At 35.8% G+C, this 15,559-nt stretch overlaps 1 protein-coding gene across 1 annotated transcript in view; it reads right to left on the bottom strand.

The window, feature by feature from the left end:
• Nucleotides 1–15,559, bottom strand: part of PIAS1 (protein inhibitor of activated STAT 1) — a gene marked incomplete at its 5' end in the record, with an annotated part of 118,818 nt that overhangs the window by 13,825 nt on the left and 89,434 nt on the right. The window contains one exon of the mRNA XM_082846250.1: nt 7,715–7,788. Coding sequence (XP_082702376.1) covers nt 7,715–7,788 — 74 coding nt within the window. The remainder of the gene's footprint in view (nt 1–7,714; nt 7,789–15,559) is intronic.

Genomic DNA, 15,559 nt, shown 5'->3' with positions numbered 1-15,559 from the left:
GGAGGTTCCTTAAAAAACTCCAAATAGAACTACCATATGACCCAGCAATCCCACTACTGGGCATATACCCTGAGAAAACCAAAATTCAAGAAGAGTCATTTACCAAAATGTTCATTGCAGCTCTATTTACAATAGCCCGGAGATGGAAACAACCTAAGTGCCCATCATTGGATGAATGGATAAAGAAGATGTGGCACATATATACAATGGAATATTACTCAGCCATAAAAAGAAACGAAATTGAGCTATTTGTAATGAGGTGGATAGACCTAGAGTCTGTCATACAGAGTGAAGTAAGTCAGAAAGAGAAAGACAAATACCGTATGCTAACACATATATATGGAATTTAAGGAAAAAAATGTCATGAAGATCCTAGGGGTAAGACAGGAATAAAGACACAGACATACTGGAGAACGGACTTGAGGATATGGGGAGGGGGAAGGGTGAGCTGTGACAGGGCGAGAGAGGGGCATGGACATATATACACTAACAAACTTAAGGTAGATAGCTAGTGGGAAGCAGCTGCATGGCACAGGGATATTGGCTCGGTGCTTTGTGACCACCTGGAGGGGTGGGATAGGGAGGGTGGGAGGGAGGGAGATGCAAGAGGGAAGAGATATGGGAACATATGTATATGTATAACTGATTCACTTTGTTATAAAGCAGAAACTAACACACCATTGTAAAGCAATTATACCCCAATAAAGATGTTACAAAAAAAAAGAAGAAACAGAGATTGTTTAAGAATCCAAGCCATAGGCTGTAGAACTTATACTATGAAAAGCAGTTATTCTCCAAAGACCGTCACCTCACATAACTTTAGCCCTATAATTTCCAGCTGTCAGTTCATCTTTTCGTTGGGAGAGCAACTCTCAAGCCCTTATATGATCAGCCACACTGACAAGTTTACCTACAGAATTTTTAAGGAACACTGCTACATGAATGGCACAGGAAGGACATTTACAAATAAGTATACGAAAGCATAAGTTCAATTTCAAATGCAGTTTATTAGCCATCACACAAATGTCTTGCTTCAAAGAATTACAAAGTAATTGTTATATGACCCTCATACTCCTGATTTTTAAAAACAATCACTAAATTCTAAATACTTATCTATGAATGGACACTGAATTCTCTAACTTCAGAAAAGAAGCTGAGCTTTGAACATCTTCATCCTGTAATTACAAATCCCCCTTTTCCCTTTATAGGATGGGGTGGATATTTGCATCATTCGCAAATAAACACTTAGAAAACAACTACCAAATACGTTTTCTAATGCCATTAACCTTACTATAACATAATAGTAACTGATGATACTTCAAGAGAAAATACCCTACTTAGATATAAGTTCAAACCAGCTTACACCAAAGGACCCCAAAAACATCAATAATATATGTACTTTTTCCTTATAAAAAGAAAGTAGTGTGATATTGAGAATTTTATAACTTTTTCATCATCATCATTATGGTAAGTATTTCATGAATAAATTTCCAAGGAGTTTATTTTTTTTTTCTATCAACTCCAAGTGATTTGCATTCGAATTTACAGGTCTAGGGAGTATCTCACAAAGCAGGTTCACAAACATTCTTCCAGCTCTATTTTTAATAAATTAGAACTGAAAAATTCCCAAAGAGCAAAAACATCTTTAATTATTTTCACTGCCTTTAGCTAAACAGCACACAAAAACCAGAAACTCATTTATTTTGAGCTGTGTATATCACAACAAGGGTAATTCAAAAACACAGTCAGACATCATATTTACATATTTCAAAGGGAAATCTCTTTTATTATTCTATAAATTTTATATATAGATGAGTTGCCATTACGAAGTTTTACTTTTTAGAGTAGAAACATACCTAAAATATATTGCCTTACTGTTCCAGAATTATTGTAAAGGGATTGTCCTTTTGGCCAAATAGAAATCCATAAAAGTATTATAATTATGGGTTATATATACAGTTGTTTTTCCTATAATCTGAATTTTGAAAGCATAAGTCAATTTAAAATGAACTGCTGTAACTGCTCAAATTAAAAAGGAAGGAGCACGGGGATATACAAAGAAGAATTTAAAGCTCACCGATTAAATTAAGAGGTGTAACAAGCAAAACATGATTAACATTTTCTAATAATATAAAGATCACCTGAACTATGAAATTCAAAACTAGTTATATAAATAAGAACATCAAGATTTATATTGTAGTCCTTATTTATATGAATAAATGCTTCATATAAATGTTAAATAATATAAACATCATATATATTAGTACAACTGTAAACACTTTTAAAATGAGACTGCAGAAAAACAAGACTCCTTCCAGTGATTTGAATGGAAAATGAAGCTTTTGCACATTCCTAAATTTCTCATGTTCTCTGAACTGGTGTTTTATAATGGAATGGGGCGGCAAGGAATCATGTCAAGGGGGAGGGTGGATACATAGGTGTTTGGAGGAAAGAGGGTATGATAGGTATATACCTTAAAAAAAAACTTTGTCTTCTTCCCACCCTCTACTTAGCTGGTCTGTGAACCATTTTTCTAAATGTTAAAAAATACCACATTCCTTTACACCATAGTCTGTTATAACATCTGATTACTTAAGAATCCACCCCATGTCCCCCTGGCCAATATTTTTTATTGTGGTAAAAACATTAACATTAAACCTACCACCTTAACCATCTTAAAGTGTACAATTCAGTAATGCTAAGTATATTCACACTGTTGTACAAGTGATCTCTAGAACTTTTTCATCTAGCAACACTGAAACTCTACACCAATTTGCCCTCCCCCAGCCCTTGGATCCATCTTTCTACTTTCTGCTTCCATGATTTTGACTACTTTATATACTTCATGAGTGGAATCATACGGTATTTATGCTTTTGTGACTGGCTTATTTTGCTTATTGTAATGTTCTCAAGGTTTATCCACATGGCATATGACAGGATTTCCATCTTTTTTCATGTTCCATACATTATATTCTATTGTATGTATTTATACCGTATTTGTTCATCTCTTGATGGACATTTGGGTTGCTTCCACCCTTTGGCTATTGTGAATAATGTGATGAAAGTGGGTATGCAAATTATTTCAAGATCTTGCTTTGAATTCTTTTTTTTTTTTTTTTGCATTATGCGGGCTTCCCACTGTTGTGGCCTCTCCCGTTGCAGAGCACAGGCTCCATCTCCGGACGCGCAGGCTTAGCAGCCATGGCTCACGGGCCCAGCCGCTCCGCGGCATGTGGGATCTTCCCGGACCGGGGCACGAACCCATGTCCCCTGCATCGGCAGGCGGACTCTCAACCACTGCGCCACCAGGGAAGCCCGCTTTGAATTCTTTTAGATATATACCCAGAAGAATTGACAGATCATATGTTAATTCTATTTTTAACTTTTTGAGGAACCTCCATACTGTTTTTCCATAATGGCTGCATTTTACATTCCCACCAACAGTCTACAAGGGTTCCAGTGTCTGTGGCATCCTCACTGAAACTTGTCATCTTCTGATTTTTTTGATAGGCGCCATCCTGATGGGTGTGAAGTGATATCTCATGTGATTCTGATACGCATTTCCTTAATGATTAGTGATGTTAATCTTTTCATGTGCTTGTCAGCCATCTGTATACCTTCTTTGGAGAAATGTCTATTCAAGTCCTTTGCCTATGTTTAATCAGGTTGTTTTGTTTTTGTTGTTGGGTTGCAGAAGTTCCTTATATATTCTGGATATTAACCCCTTATCAGGTATAAAATTCTCAAATTATTTTCTCCCATTCCCTAGGTTGTCTTTTCACTCTGTTAACTGTTTCCTCTGGCAAGAAAAGGTTTTAAGTTTTTAAGACCAACGGGTGTATTCCCATTGGTCTGTCTTTGCTTTTGTCGCTCGCCTCTGCTTTTGGTGTCATATCCAAGAAGTCACTGCCAGATTCAACTGAAGCCCTTCCCCCATGTTTCTTCTAAGAGGGTAACAGTTTAAGGTCTTACGGTTTTGATCTTTAATCCATTTTGAGTTAATTTTTACATATGGTGTAAAGTAAGGGTCCAACTTCATTATTTTGCATGTGAATATTCAGTTTTCCCAATGCCATCTGTCTAAAGAGACCATCTTTTTCCCATTATATAGTCTTGGCACTCCTGTAGAAAGGCATTTGACCATATTGTTTCTGGGCTATTTTGTTCCATTGGTCTATATTATCTACCTTTCTGTCAGTACCACACCATCTTAATTACTACTGCTTTGTAGGATGTTTTGAAAACAGGGAGTGTGAGGGCTGGAACTTTGTTCTCATTAAGATTGTTTTGGCTACTCAAGAGTCCCTTGAGATTCCACAGAAATTTAAGGATTTTTTTTTTGTATTTCTGCAAAAAAATGCTATTGGGATTTGATAGGAACTACACTGAATCTGCAGATCACTTTGAGTAGTATGCACATTTTAACAATATTAAGTCTTCTAATCCATAATTATGGGATATCTCTCCATTTATTTCTATCTTTTCTGAATTCTTTTTTGTTATGTTTTATAGTTTTCAATCTCCTTGGTTGAGCTTATTCCTAAATATTTTATCCTTTTTGATGCTATAGTAAATGGGACTGTTTTCATAGTTTCCTTTTCAGTTTGGTCACTGTTAGTGTATAGAAATGCAACTAATTTTTGACTGTTGATTTTGTATCCTGCAACTTTGTTGAATTCAATTCAAACAGGTTTGTTTTGGGTTTTTTTGTGGAATCTTTGGTGTTTTCTACATAAAAGATCATGTCATCTGCAACAGAGATTATTTTACTTCTTCCTTTCCAATCTTTTTTTTCCTCCTTGTCTAATTGCTCTGGCTAGAACTTCCAGTGCTATGCTGAACAGCAGTGGTGACAGTGGGCATCCTTGCCTTGTTCTTGGCCTTAGAGGAAAAGCTTTCAAGTCTTTCCACATTGAGTATGATGTTCATTGTGGGCTTTTCATATATGGCTTTTATTATGTTGAGGAAGCTTCCTTCTATTTCTAGTTCGCTGAGTGTTTTTATCACGAAATGGTGTTGAATTTTGTCAAATGTTTTTGTCAAGTTTTTTTTCTGCATTGATTGAGATGATTATGTGGTTTTTGTCCTTCATTTTGTTAATGTGGTATATTACAATGATTTATTTTTGTATGCTGAACCAGCCTTACATTCCAGCTATGAATCCCACTTGGTCTGGTGTATGATCATTCTAACGTGCTGGTGAATTCGGTTTGCTAGTATTTTGTTTACGGTTTTTGCATCAATATTCATCAGGAATACTGGTATGTAGTTTTCTCGGGTTTTTTTGTTTCATTTTGTCTTGTCTTGTTGTGTCCTTGTGTGGTTTTGGGATCAGTAATGCTAGCCTTACAGAATGAGTTCAGGAGTATTCTTTCTTCAATTCTTTGTAAGAGTTTGAAAAGGATTGGTGTTAATTCTTCTTTAAATGTTTGGTAGCATTCTCCAATGAAGCCATAGGGTCCTAGGCTTTTCTTTGTTGGGACATTTTTCATTGCCGCTTCAATCTCCTCACTAGTTATAAGTCTGTTCAGATTTCTTATTTCTCCATGATTCAGTCTTGGTAGGTTATGTGTTTCTAAGAATTTATCCACTTCTATATTATCCAATTTGTTGGCACAGTAGTGTCTTATAATCTTTTTAATTTCTGTGACATCAGTTATAATGCCTCCTCTTTCATTTCTAATTTTAGCTATTTGAGACTTCCCTCTTTTTTTCTTAGTCTAGCTAAGGATTTGTCAATTTTGTTGATCTTTTCAAAAACCCAACTCTTGGTCTCGTGATTTTTTTGGACTGTTTTTCTATTCTCTATTTCATTTATCTCTGCTCTAATCTCTCTGTTTTCCTTCCTTCTGCTGACTTCGGGTTTAGTTTGTTTTTCTTTTTTTAGTTTCTTGAGGTATAAGATTAGGTTGTTGATCTGTGATCTTTCTTCTTTTTTAATGTAAGCATTTACTCCTATAAACTTCCCTCTTCTGCTGCATCCTGTAAGTTTTGGTATATTGTGTTTTTATTTTCATTTGTCTTCAGATATTTTCTAAATTCCCTTGTGATTTCTTCTTTGACTCACTGGTTGTTTAAGAATGTATTGTTTAATTTCCACGTTTGTGGATTTTCCTGTTTTCCTCCTGTTACTGATTTCTAGTTTCATCACACTGTGATCAGAGAAGATACTTCATAATGATTTTAATCTTAAATTTATTAAGACTTGTTTTGTAGCCTAACATGTGCTCTGTCTTGGAGAATGTTCTGTGTGTTCTGAGAAGAATGTGTATTCTGCTTTGTTGGGTGCAGTATTCTGTATATATCTGTTAGGTCCAATTGGCATACAGTGTTGTTTAAGTCCTTTGTTTCCTTATTGACCATCTGTCTGGCTGTTCTATCTATAACCAAAAGTGGGGTATGGAAGTCTACTACTATTATTATATTGCTGCCTATTTCTCCCTTTAGTTCTGTCAATGACTGCATTATATATTTGGGAAAGAATTTAACAATTTAAAGTAATAATATAAAAAGCCTGGAGTCAAAATACTTTCCCTATAAAAATGACTGGCTATACAGTAAGGAATAAAAAGATAGAAGAATATATACAAAATTATACATTTGGTGATTTTTATTAACTTCGCTGTATTTTTTTCTGTACTTTATAGACGTTTAATAGTGAACAGGAGTTCTCTTAGCAATTATAAAACAAAAAAGATTTTTTTTAAACAGCTATGCAAAGTACTATATTATAAACTACTTCATGAGCTAATGACTTTTTCATATTGTTTGAGGTTTTATAAATTATAAAAGACTAAGATATAAGACAAATAACACTTAATTTTTGTTTAAATTTTTTGTTTAAGAATAAATAACTTCATCTCAGATTAGCAGGATTCCAATATTAAAAGTTTTCAATATCAGGCTTGCCTGAACAATCCTGGCAAATCAGGAAAGAGCTGAGTCCTCTTATTTTCCATACTTTGTCCCCCAATTTAAATATGATTAATTTGATTAATTACAGAAAAGGCAATCAAAATATCAAAGTAATTTACTCTCAGTTTTTCACATATTTTTGTATGAAAGCATCATTCAACTACCATTCCTACTGTTGGTGGACCTGACATCAAACTAGTTAAGAAATAAACCTTAACACATTTTTGGAAACTTTTCCACTCCAGTTTAATCATTCGGTATGTCTTGAGCCTTATGTTTATTTTGTAGAAATGACTGAAATTGATCTCATTTTCTGGTTTAAAAACATTTCTAGTTGATTTTTATATGCATAACCAATTCAATTATTCAGGCTAAACAGAACAGTTTTTAATTGTTGTTAATAGTCATTGTTGGCAAAATGGTTAAATTGAATGTGTGAATAATCATGGCCAGATTTTTATTCAGAAGTATACTATTTTAAAAAATGAAATTTTAATAAATATACTAAGATAATAAAATGCATTATGTGGAGATTTTACACTTAAGTCTGAGAGAAAGTCATTTAATAACCACAAGCAATATTTAAATATAACTTACTAAGAGTAGAAAATTTTTATAGACATATATTTGTTTAGATTTCAAATCCTAAGACTACATGATGTCTTTTACTTCTCATAAACTCTAACAAACAAGTGGGCATGTTTCAATTTAACAGAACTTGTTAAATACTGGAAATACTTAATAACCAAAGAAAATGTATATTAAGCCTCCTGGAGAGCAAATATTAGTTAACACTTACTGGACATAGTAGAGAAACCCTCAGGCTGGTTGTAGCTATTTCACTGTCTGGATCCGCAGTCAATTTCTCTTTAACTGACATTCATCAAAGAGAAAACAAACAGAAGTTTATTAAAGATACATCACCGATGCAACATAAGAAAAAGAATGAGGAACTTAAAAAAAAAGAACTCAAAAATAATCTGCTCAATTATTTTCCAATCGAATGAAAAGATAAAAATTATAAGGTTCATAATCTCTACAATAAGCAAAGGAAGGAAAACAACTGTATATCTATAGACTGACTACATTTCCTGTAAGTCTCCTATTTCTCACCCACAAAACAAAAACTGCATTGCACTAACATAAAGGAAATTTATATAGCAGGTTAATATATTCAGCTGATGGCACACCATCTTCCTTTTATAACTCTAAGATACTGGATAAAGATTTTCTTTCTTTTAAACTATGACAATATTATTTTAAAAGAAACTAATAAAAAACTATAAAACTAACATGTATAAGTTTTTACAATGCTCACATAATACAAATATTTATTGTAAACACATTAACTCTAATTTCAAATTATAAAAAGAAAAAAGTTCAATTGATTTTTTTACCATATGATTATTTGAGTTTTATATTTATTTATCCATAACCTAATTAATTATGCTACCTTGGGCAAGTCAGTCCTCCTCTCTGAGCTTAATTTTACTTCTTGGAAAATAACAGCCTACACTAGATAATCTCTACATCTTCTCAGTTCAAATTTCCTATGGTTCTTAAGAGAGGAGGCACTGGTAATTTTACTTTTGAAGCTATTCTGTTACTCTCAGTCAGTCTAACATAACAAGGACTTTTTTTTAAAAAGAAAAATTTATTTATTTTTGGCTGTGTTGGGTCTTCGTTTCTGTGTGAGGGCTTTCTCTAGTTGTGGTGAGTGGGGGCCACTCTTCATCATGGTGCGCGGGCCTCTCACTGTCGCAGCCTCTCTGTTGCGGAGCACAGGCTCCAAACGCGCGGGCTCAGTAGTTGTGGCTCACGGGCCTAGTTGCTCCGTGGCATGTGGGATCTTCCCAGACCAGGGCTCAAACCCGTGTCCCCTGCATTGGCAGGTAGATTCTCAACCACTGCGCCATCAGGGAAGCCCAACAAGGACCTTTATACTTCTCATCTGAAAACCTGAGACATGTTACTTCTGAAAACCTCAGAACTTTAATTAAACTTCAGCACAGAAGTGAGACTGGAAATGCCTAAACGTAATATTTCAATAATTTTAGAAGCTGTTCCAGAATAACTTTAAAGTCTATATGTGTAAGGGGGCACAAGTGGAGTAGTTGTGGAGTCAATCATAGAATTTCAGAGCTGAGGCACAACTGAATGTGACAGGAAGGAAGGGAGGGAGGGAGGGAGGGAGGAAGGAAAGAAAGATACAAGAAAATGGAAAGGGGAAAAGTACTTGGGTAAGGAAGAACAGTTTCAGATGTCTGTTGAACTGGTAACTATTTATAAGAACTAAGAATTCTGGGCTTCCCTGGTGGCGCAGTGGTTAAGAATCTGCCTACCAATGCAGGGGACACGGGTTCAAGCCCTGGTCTGGGAAGATCCCACATGCCGCGGAGCAACTAAGCCCGTGCACCACACCTACTGAGCCTGTGCGCCACAACTACTGAGCCCATGTGCCACAACTACTGAAGCCCACGTGCCTAGAGCCCATGCTCCGCAACAAGAGAAGCAACCGCAATGAGAAGCCCGCGCATCACAACGAAGAGTAGCCCTCGCATGCCGCAAGCAGAGAAAACCCGTGCACAGCAACGAAGACCCAACACAGCCAAAAATAAATAAAAGAACTAAAAAAAAAAAAAAAAAAGAATTAAGAATTCTGCCTTTATTAAACTTGATGATCACAGAGTCTGGATTTTTTTGAGATGGTCCAAATCTTAGATATTCTATTCAACTGCCTCCATAAACTAGTGGATCTCAACTAAGATGCACATCAGAACTACCTATAGAGCTTTCTAACTTATAACTGCCCACTGAACCAAAATGGGGAAGAGGGACACTAATAAGTAGTTTTTAAAAAGCTCCAGATGTGATTCTGATGACAGACTAAAAAATCATTTTATGGCCTGGAAATTCAAAATTTTTACAGTCTATATAACTCATAGGCTGTCTATCACATCTAAAAAGGCACACAATCCGTGGGTTTTAGTTTGGAAAATATAGTTATCATATCACTTATGCTAATTAATATTATATGTAAATTATGAAAAGTATGCTTTTGCCATTATAGACCCAATGTTACTCCAACCTTTCTTATAAAGATACATTTAACAAACAGTATCCTTTTAAAGGTGACAAACAATTGCCATACGAAACAAACATGTAAATAGAATTCTAATGTGATTCCTAACCATTCTGCATGTCTTCACCAACCACTCCCTAACACCCACCATGCACACAGCAATGGGAACAGTAACTGACTTTACATCTTATCTATTTAAACTTCGAGTTAAATGAAGCAATATCATAGATCATAATATCAGCCTTATGCAAAACAAAGTTCAGTGTTAGTACTTTGAAAAAAAAATGAAAAAGGAAAGGCAACCTGAGGTAGTGGTTCAGAGCACAGGATCTAGAGCCAGCCTAGGCTATAATTCAGCCTTAGTCATTTAACTTTTCCATGCCTCAGTTTCCTCATCTTGTAAATGGGAATAATAACAGTACCTCATAGCATTGTTGTAAGGATTAAATGAGTTAATACAAATAAAATGCTTTAAAATAACCTAACATTATACTAAATAAATATTAGTTATCACAACTTAAAATAAAAAGTGACTTGTATGTTTATTTTCTCTCAGAGGTGAAAGAATTTTCTGAAATTATTTTAGAATTAGCTTATTAATTTCTATTTAAAAAAAAAAACTTCGCTTTTCACCTTTGCCATTATAGACTCAATCAATTCTCTCCTGTAAAGATATTTTTAATACTTTAGGATCTTGGTTGGATTGAATTTAACCTACAGATCAACTTGGAGAGAACTGACATTTCTCCAATAACAATACTGAGTGTTCTGATCCATTAACATGATGTATCTCTTCATTATTCAGGTCTTATTTTAATTACTCTCACCAGTGTTTTATAGTTTTCAGCATACAATTGTGCATATATTTTGTGTAACATATTCCTAAGTATTTCATATTTTTAAAATTCTTATTATTTGAATTTCAATTTCCAGTTGTTTACAGCTAGTAGAAATATAATTTTTATAAACTGACCATGTATTCTGCAACCGTGCTAAATTTACACATTGGCTTTAGTAGCTTTTTTGTAGATTTTTTGGATGTTTTCTATACAATGAAGTCATCTTCAAATAAAGACAATAATTATTGTTCATTTCTAATCTGTATGCTTCTTTTTTCTTGCCTTATTGTGCTGAATAGGATCTTAAGGGAAATGCTGAATAGAGGCATTAAGAAAGATATTCTTGCCTTATTCTTAGGGGTGAAGATTTTTACCATTAAATATGATATTAGCTAAAGGCTTTTTGTAAATACCCTTTATTACATTGAAGCAGCCCCCTTCTCTCTATTTTGCTGAGTTTTATCATGAATGGATATTGAATTTGACCAACTGCTTTTTCTGAATCTATGGAGACGATCACATGATTTTTTCTTTTTTTGTTTGCTGAGATGAGAAGGTGAATTCTATTGATAGATTTTTGAATGTTGTATGAACCTAATATTCCTGGAACAAACTCTATTTGATCCCTATGTATTACCTTTTAATATACTGTATTTGTCAAAACAATTCTGAAAAAGAAAAATAAAGTTGGAGGACAACCTGATTTCAAGAATTACTATCAAGCTTTAGTAATGAAGACTGTGTTATTGGTATAAGGATAGATAAATAGGTCAATGGAAGATAATGGAGTCCAGAAATAAATTCATACATCTATGGTCAACTGGTTTTTGACAAAGGTGTCAAGGTAATTAAATGGAGAAAAAATTAGTATTTTCGAGAAATGTTATGGAACAACTGTTATCCGTATGGGGAGAAAATGAACCTCTAAAGCTTACTTTGCATCATACACAAAAATTTATTTAAAATAAACTGTAGACCTAGATCAAAGAATAAAACAATAAAACTTCTAGAAGTAAAATGTTTGTGACCTTGGGTTGGACAAAGATTTCATAGTATGCAAAAAGCACAAACTATAAAATAAATGCAGGGAAAAGTTGAATAGATATTTTATCAAAGAAGCTATAAGGATGGCAAATAAGCACATGAAAAGATGCTTAACATCGTTAATCATTAGAAAAGTTCATATTAAAACCACATGACATATCACCTACACAGTGACCAGAATGGCTAAAATCAAAGCAGCCTGACAATATCCACTGCTAGAGAGAATGGGGAAAAAACTCTAAATCTCAAATCTTCTTGGTAGGAATGCAAAAATGGAATATGCACTTTATAAGAAACTGCCAACCTCTTTTCTATACATTTATCATGTGACCCAGCAATCCTAGTCCTGAGTATTTACCCAAGAGAAATGAAAACGTATGTCCACAAAACTGATACTCATATGCAAACTGCAAATGTTTTAGCAGCTTTATTCATGATAACGAAAAACTGGAAGCAATCTAAACGTCCATCAACTGATAAATGGATACCCAAATTACAGTACAGATAAATGGAACACTACTCAATAATGAAGAAGAGCAAACTACATGAATGAACCTAAAACCATTATACTATGTAAAAGGAGCCAGAAACAAAAGGCTACATGCTGTGGGATTTCAAGTCTGGAAAAGAAAAAACCACTGAGACAGAAATCACATCAATGGTTATAAGAACTGGGGGTAAGGAGATGAGACAGAATGCAAAGTGCCACAGGGGAACTTTCTGGGGTGAAGAATGTTACATATTTTGATTGTGGCATTTAGTTCATGATTGCATACACCTGTCAAATTCATCAAACTGTACACTTAAACAGGTGAATTTTTACTGCTTGTAAACATACTTGAATAAACACAACCAAAATAAAAAAAAGAAGAAAGGTGTGGGGGGGAATCAGTATGTTAAATTTCATAAGAAAGTGAAAAATAAAAATAAGACATCAATATTCATCCTGCTGCATCAACCAACACCGGGTAAATCTTTCAGTCAGGTTTTCTGGTGTCACTGTGAGCTGCAGCCGTAACAGTATTTTACTATTTTACTATATGATGATTAATTTACTAAAATTAATCTTTGAAAATCCCTGTTGTCATGTGCTATGAGAGTTAGCCACTAGTCACATGTGGCTATATTTAAATTTAATTAAATTTAAAATTCAGTTCCTCAGTTGCACTACCACATCTCAAGTACTCAACAGACACATAGTACTAGTGGCTATCACACGGGACAGTGCAGATATAGAACATTCCCATCACCACAGAGTGTTCTATTAGTGCTGTTCTAGGTTTTCAAAAAAATTTCTTTCCTTTGCAGAATTTTTTTTTTTTTTTTTTGCGGTACGCGGGCCTCTCACTGTTGTGGCCTCTCCCGTCGCGGAGCACAGGCTCCGGACGCGCAGGCTCAGCGGCCATGGCTCACGGGCCCAGCCTCTCCACGGCATGTGGGATCTTCCCGGACCGGGGCACGAACCCGTGTCCCCTGCATCGGCAGGCGGACTCTCAACCACTGCGCCACCAGGGAAGCCCTCCTTTTTAGAATGTTAAGGCTGTAAACAATTGAACATATTAAGTCCAATACTTCATTTTATAAGCAAGAAAACAGAGGCACAGAGATGTGATCTTTTACTCAAGAACTCTTTTCATCAGTTCACTTAACAAAAGTCTGAGGATCTACTATGTGCCAGGCCCTGAGCTAAGCACTAGGAATTCAAAGAAAGATAAGATTAAGTTCCTGCCCAAAGGAACTCATAGTCTAGTAGAGAGCAAAGATACTTCTCTAATGTGCTGTAATGGAAACTAGCTCAAAGTCAATGCATCAACTCTCGGGGTTCTGAGATACCTCCTGGAAAAAGTGAAACATGAAGGATAACTAGAATTTAGGCAAAGTAGGTAACAGGGAAGTCTGAGGCACAGAGAACAATACTGGCAAAGCACTGAAGAAAAGAAAAGAATTCATTATTTTTGGAGTAAAAAGAATGAGAAGAAGAATGAATACAGATGACACCGGAAAGTAATAAGCAGGTGCCACACCATGGAAAGCTATATGTTTAAGTCATGTTAACAAGTTGGAGTTTTTAATCCCATTGGTGTTAGAAGTCATGGATTGCAAAGAAATGGTAAGATTAGATCTGTATTAATCACTTAGATTGCTACCAGAAGAGAGATATAAAAAGGGGGGCCAATGGGCTTCCCTGGTGGCGCAGTGGTTGAGAGTCCACCTGCCGATGCAGGGGACACGGGTTCGTGCCCCGGTCCGGGAAGATCCCCCGTGGCGCGGAGCGGCTGGGCCCGTGAGCCATGGCCGCTGAGCCTGCGCGTCCGGAGCCTGTGCTCCGCAACGGGAGAGGCCACAACAGTGAGAGAGGCCCACGTACCGCAAAAAAACAAAAAGGGGGGTGGGCAAGAAAGGAGAGGAATATATAATTCAAGAATAGGTTTTTAAAATAAAGGCAGGATATGAGAGCTTAAATGAGGTCAGTGATGGTAGGGAGAGAGAGAGCTCAACAGAGTTGAGAAATATTTAGGGTTTATGTCTGATCGAACTTAGTGAGTTCAGTTTTCACTACTTGAATCTGAGGAACCAGTGGTATATTTCAGTGAAGACAGTTAGCTATGTGTATCTACATTTGAAATTCAGGGGAAGGTCTGGAATGAAAATATGTATTTGGGAGTTGGTGCTAATTTAAACCACAAGAGTAAATGTGATTATCTCTAGGGAAAGTATGTATGTCCTTGTAGAGACCAAGGACAAAAACCCAGGGAAAACAAACATTTAGGATACTACCCTTAAGAGTATCCATTGAAGGCAAGTGATTGAGAAGAAATAGAGATGAGAATTTCAAGGAGACAGTTGTTGGTATGAAATGCAGCAAAAATATCTGACATAAACTGAAAAGATAAACTTTAAATCTGGCAATCAGATTGTCACTTGTGACAACTGCAAGAGCAGTTTCAGTGGAATGATGGGAGTTAAAAGTTCACAATGGGTTGCAGTGAGGAGGTAGAAAGGGAAGTTTAGATGACTCTTTGAAGAAACTAGGATGAGAACAGGAGGAACACAGATCTCTATCTAGAGAGTAGCTTGCTTTTGTATTTTCTAAAGGATGAAAAAGACTCAACAGTGAAGGCTGACAGAAAGCCTATAGAGCGGAGGAAGGAACTGAAAATACAGGACAGAGAGCAGATAAGTGAGCAGAGAGGCCTCGTAATGCTGTTTCTGAGCATCTCCATCTGGATGCCTCATAGACATCTCAAATACCAAAAGTCCAAGAGTGCACTCTGATCTTGCGCCTGCAACCGGATCTTTTCAACACTGTTTTCCATTTCAGTAAATGGCACTACCATGTAAGCTGGTGCCTAGTAAGTAAGGAACCTAGAACTCCTTCACTTCTTTTTCTTCACTCCCCACACGTAGTCACCACTTCTCCCCCCTTTAACACCTCTCAAACCATCAACTTCTCTCTATTTCCATCACCATTACTTCAGTTCAAGACATCATCATCTCTTATCGGTACAACAGGTTCCTAACTGGCCTCACTACAACAGCCTAGCTCCCCTTCAATTCAGTCTACTAAGTGAACGTTTTATTGCCCATATCTGATCGTACCACTCTGCTTAAAAATCCTCTAAGGGTTTTTTATCATCTGTCTTCATATCATCTATATGAACTCACCCCATGGCTATCT

This window comes from Leucopleurus acutus (assembly GCF_964270905.1).
Source record: "Leucopleurus acutus genome assembly, chromosome: 1".
Lineage (NCBI taxonomy): Eukaryota > Metazoa > Chordata > Mammalia > Artiodactyla > Delphinidae > Leucopleurus > Leucopleurus acutus.
The sequence above is the reverse complement of the archived record's forward strand: the minus strand, read 5'-3'. Positions and strand labels throughout refer to the sequence as shown.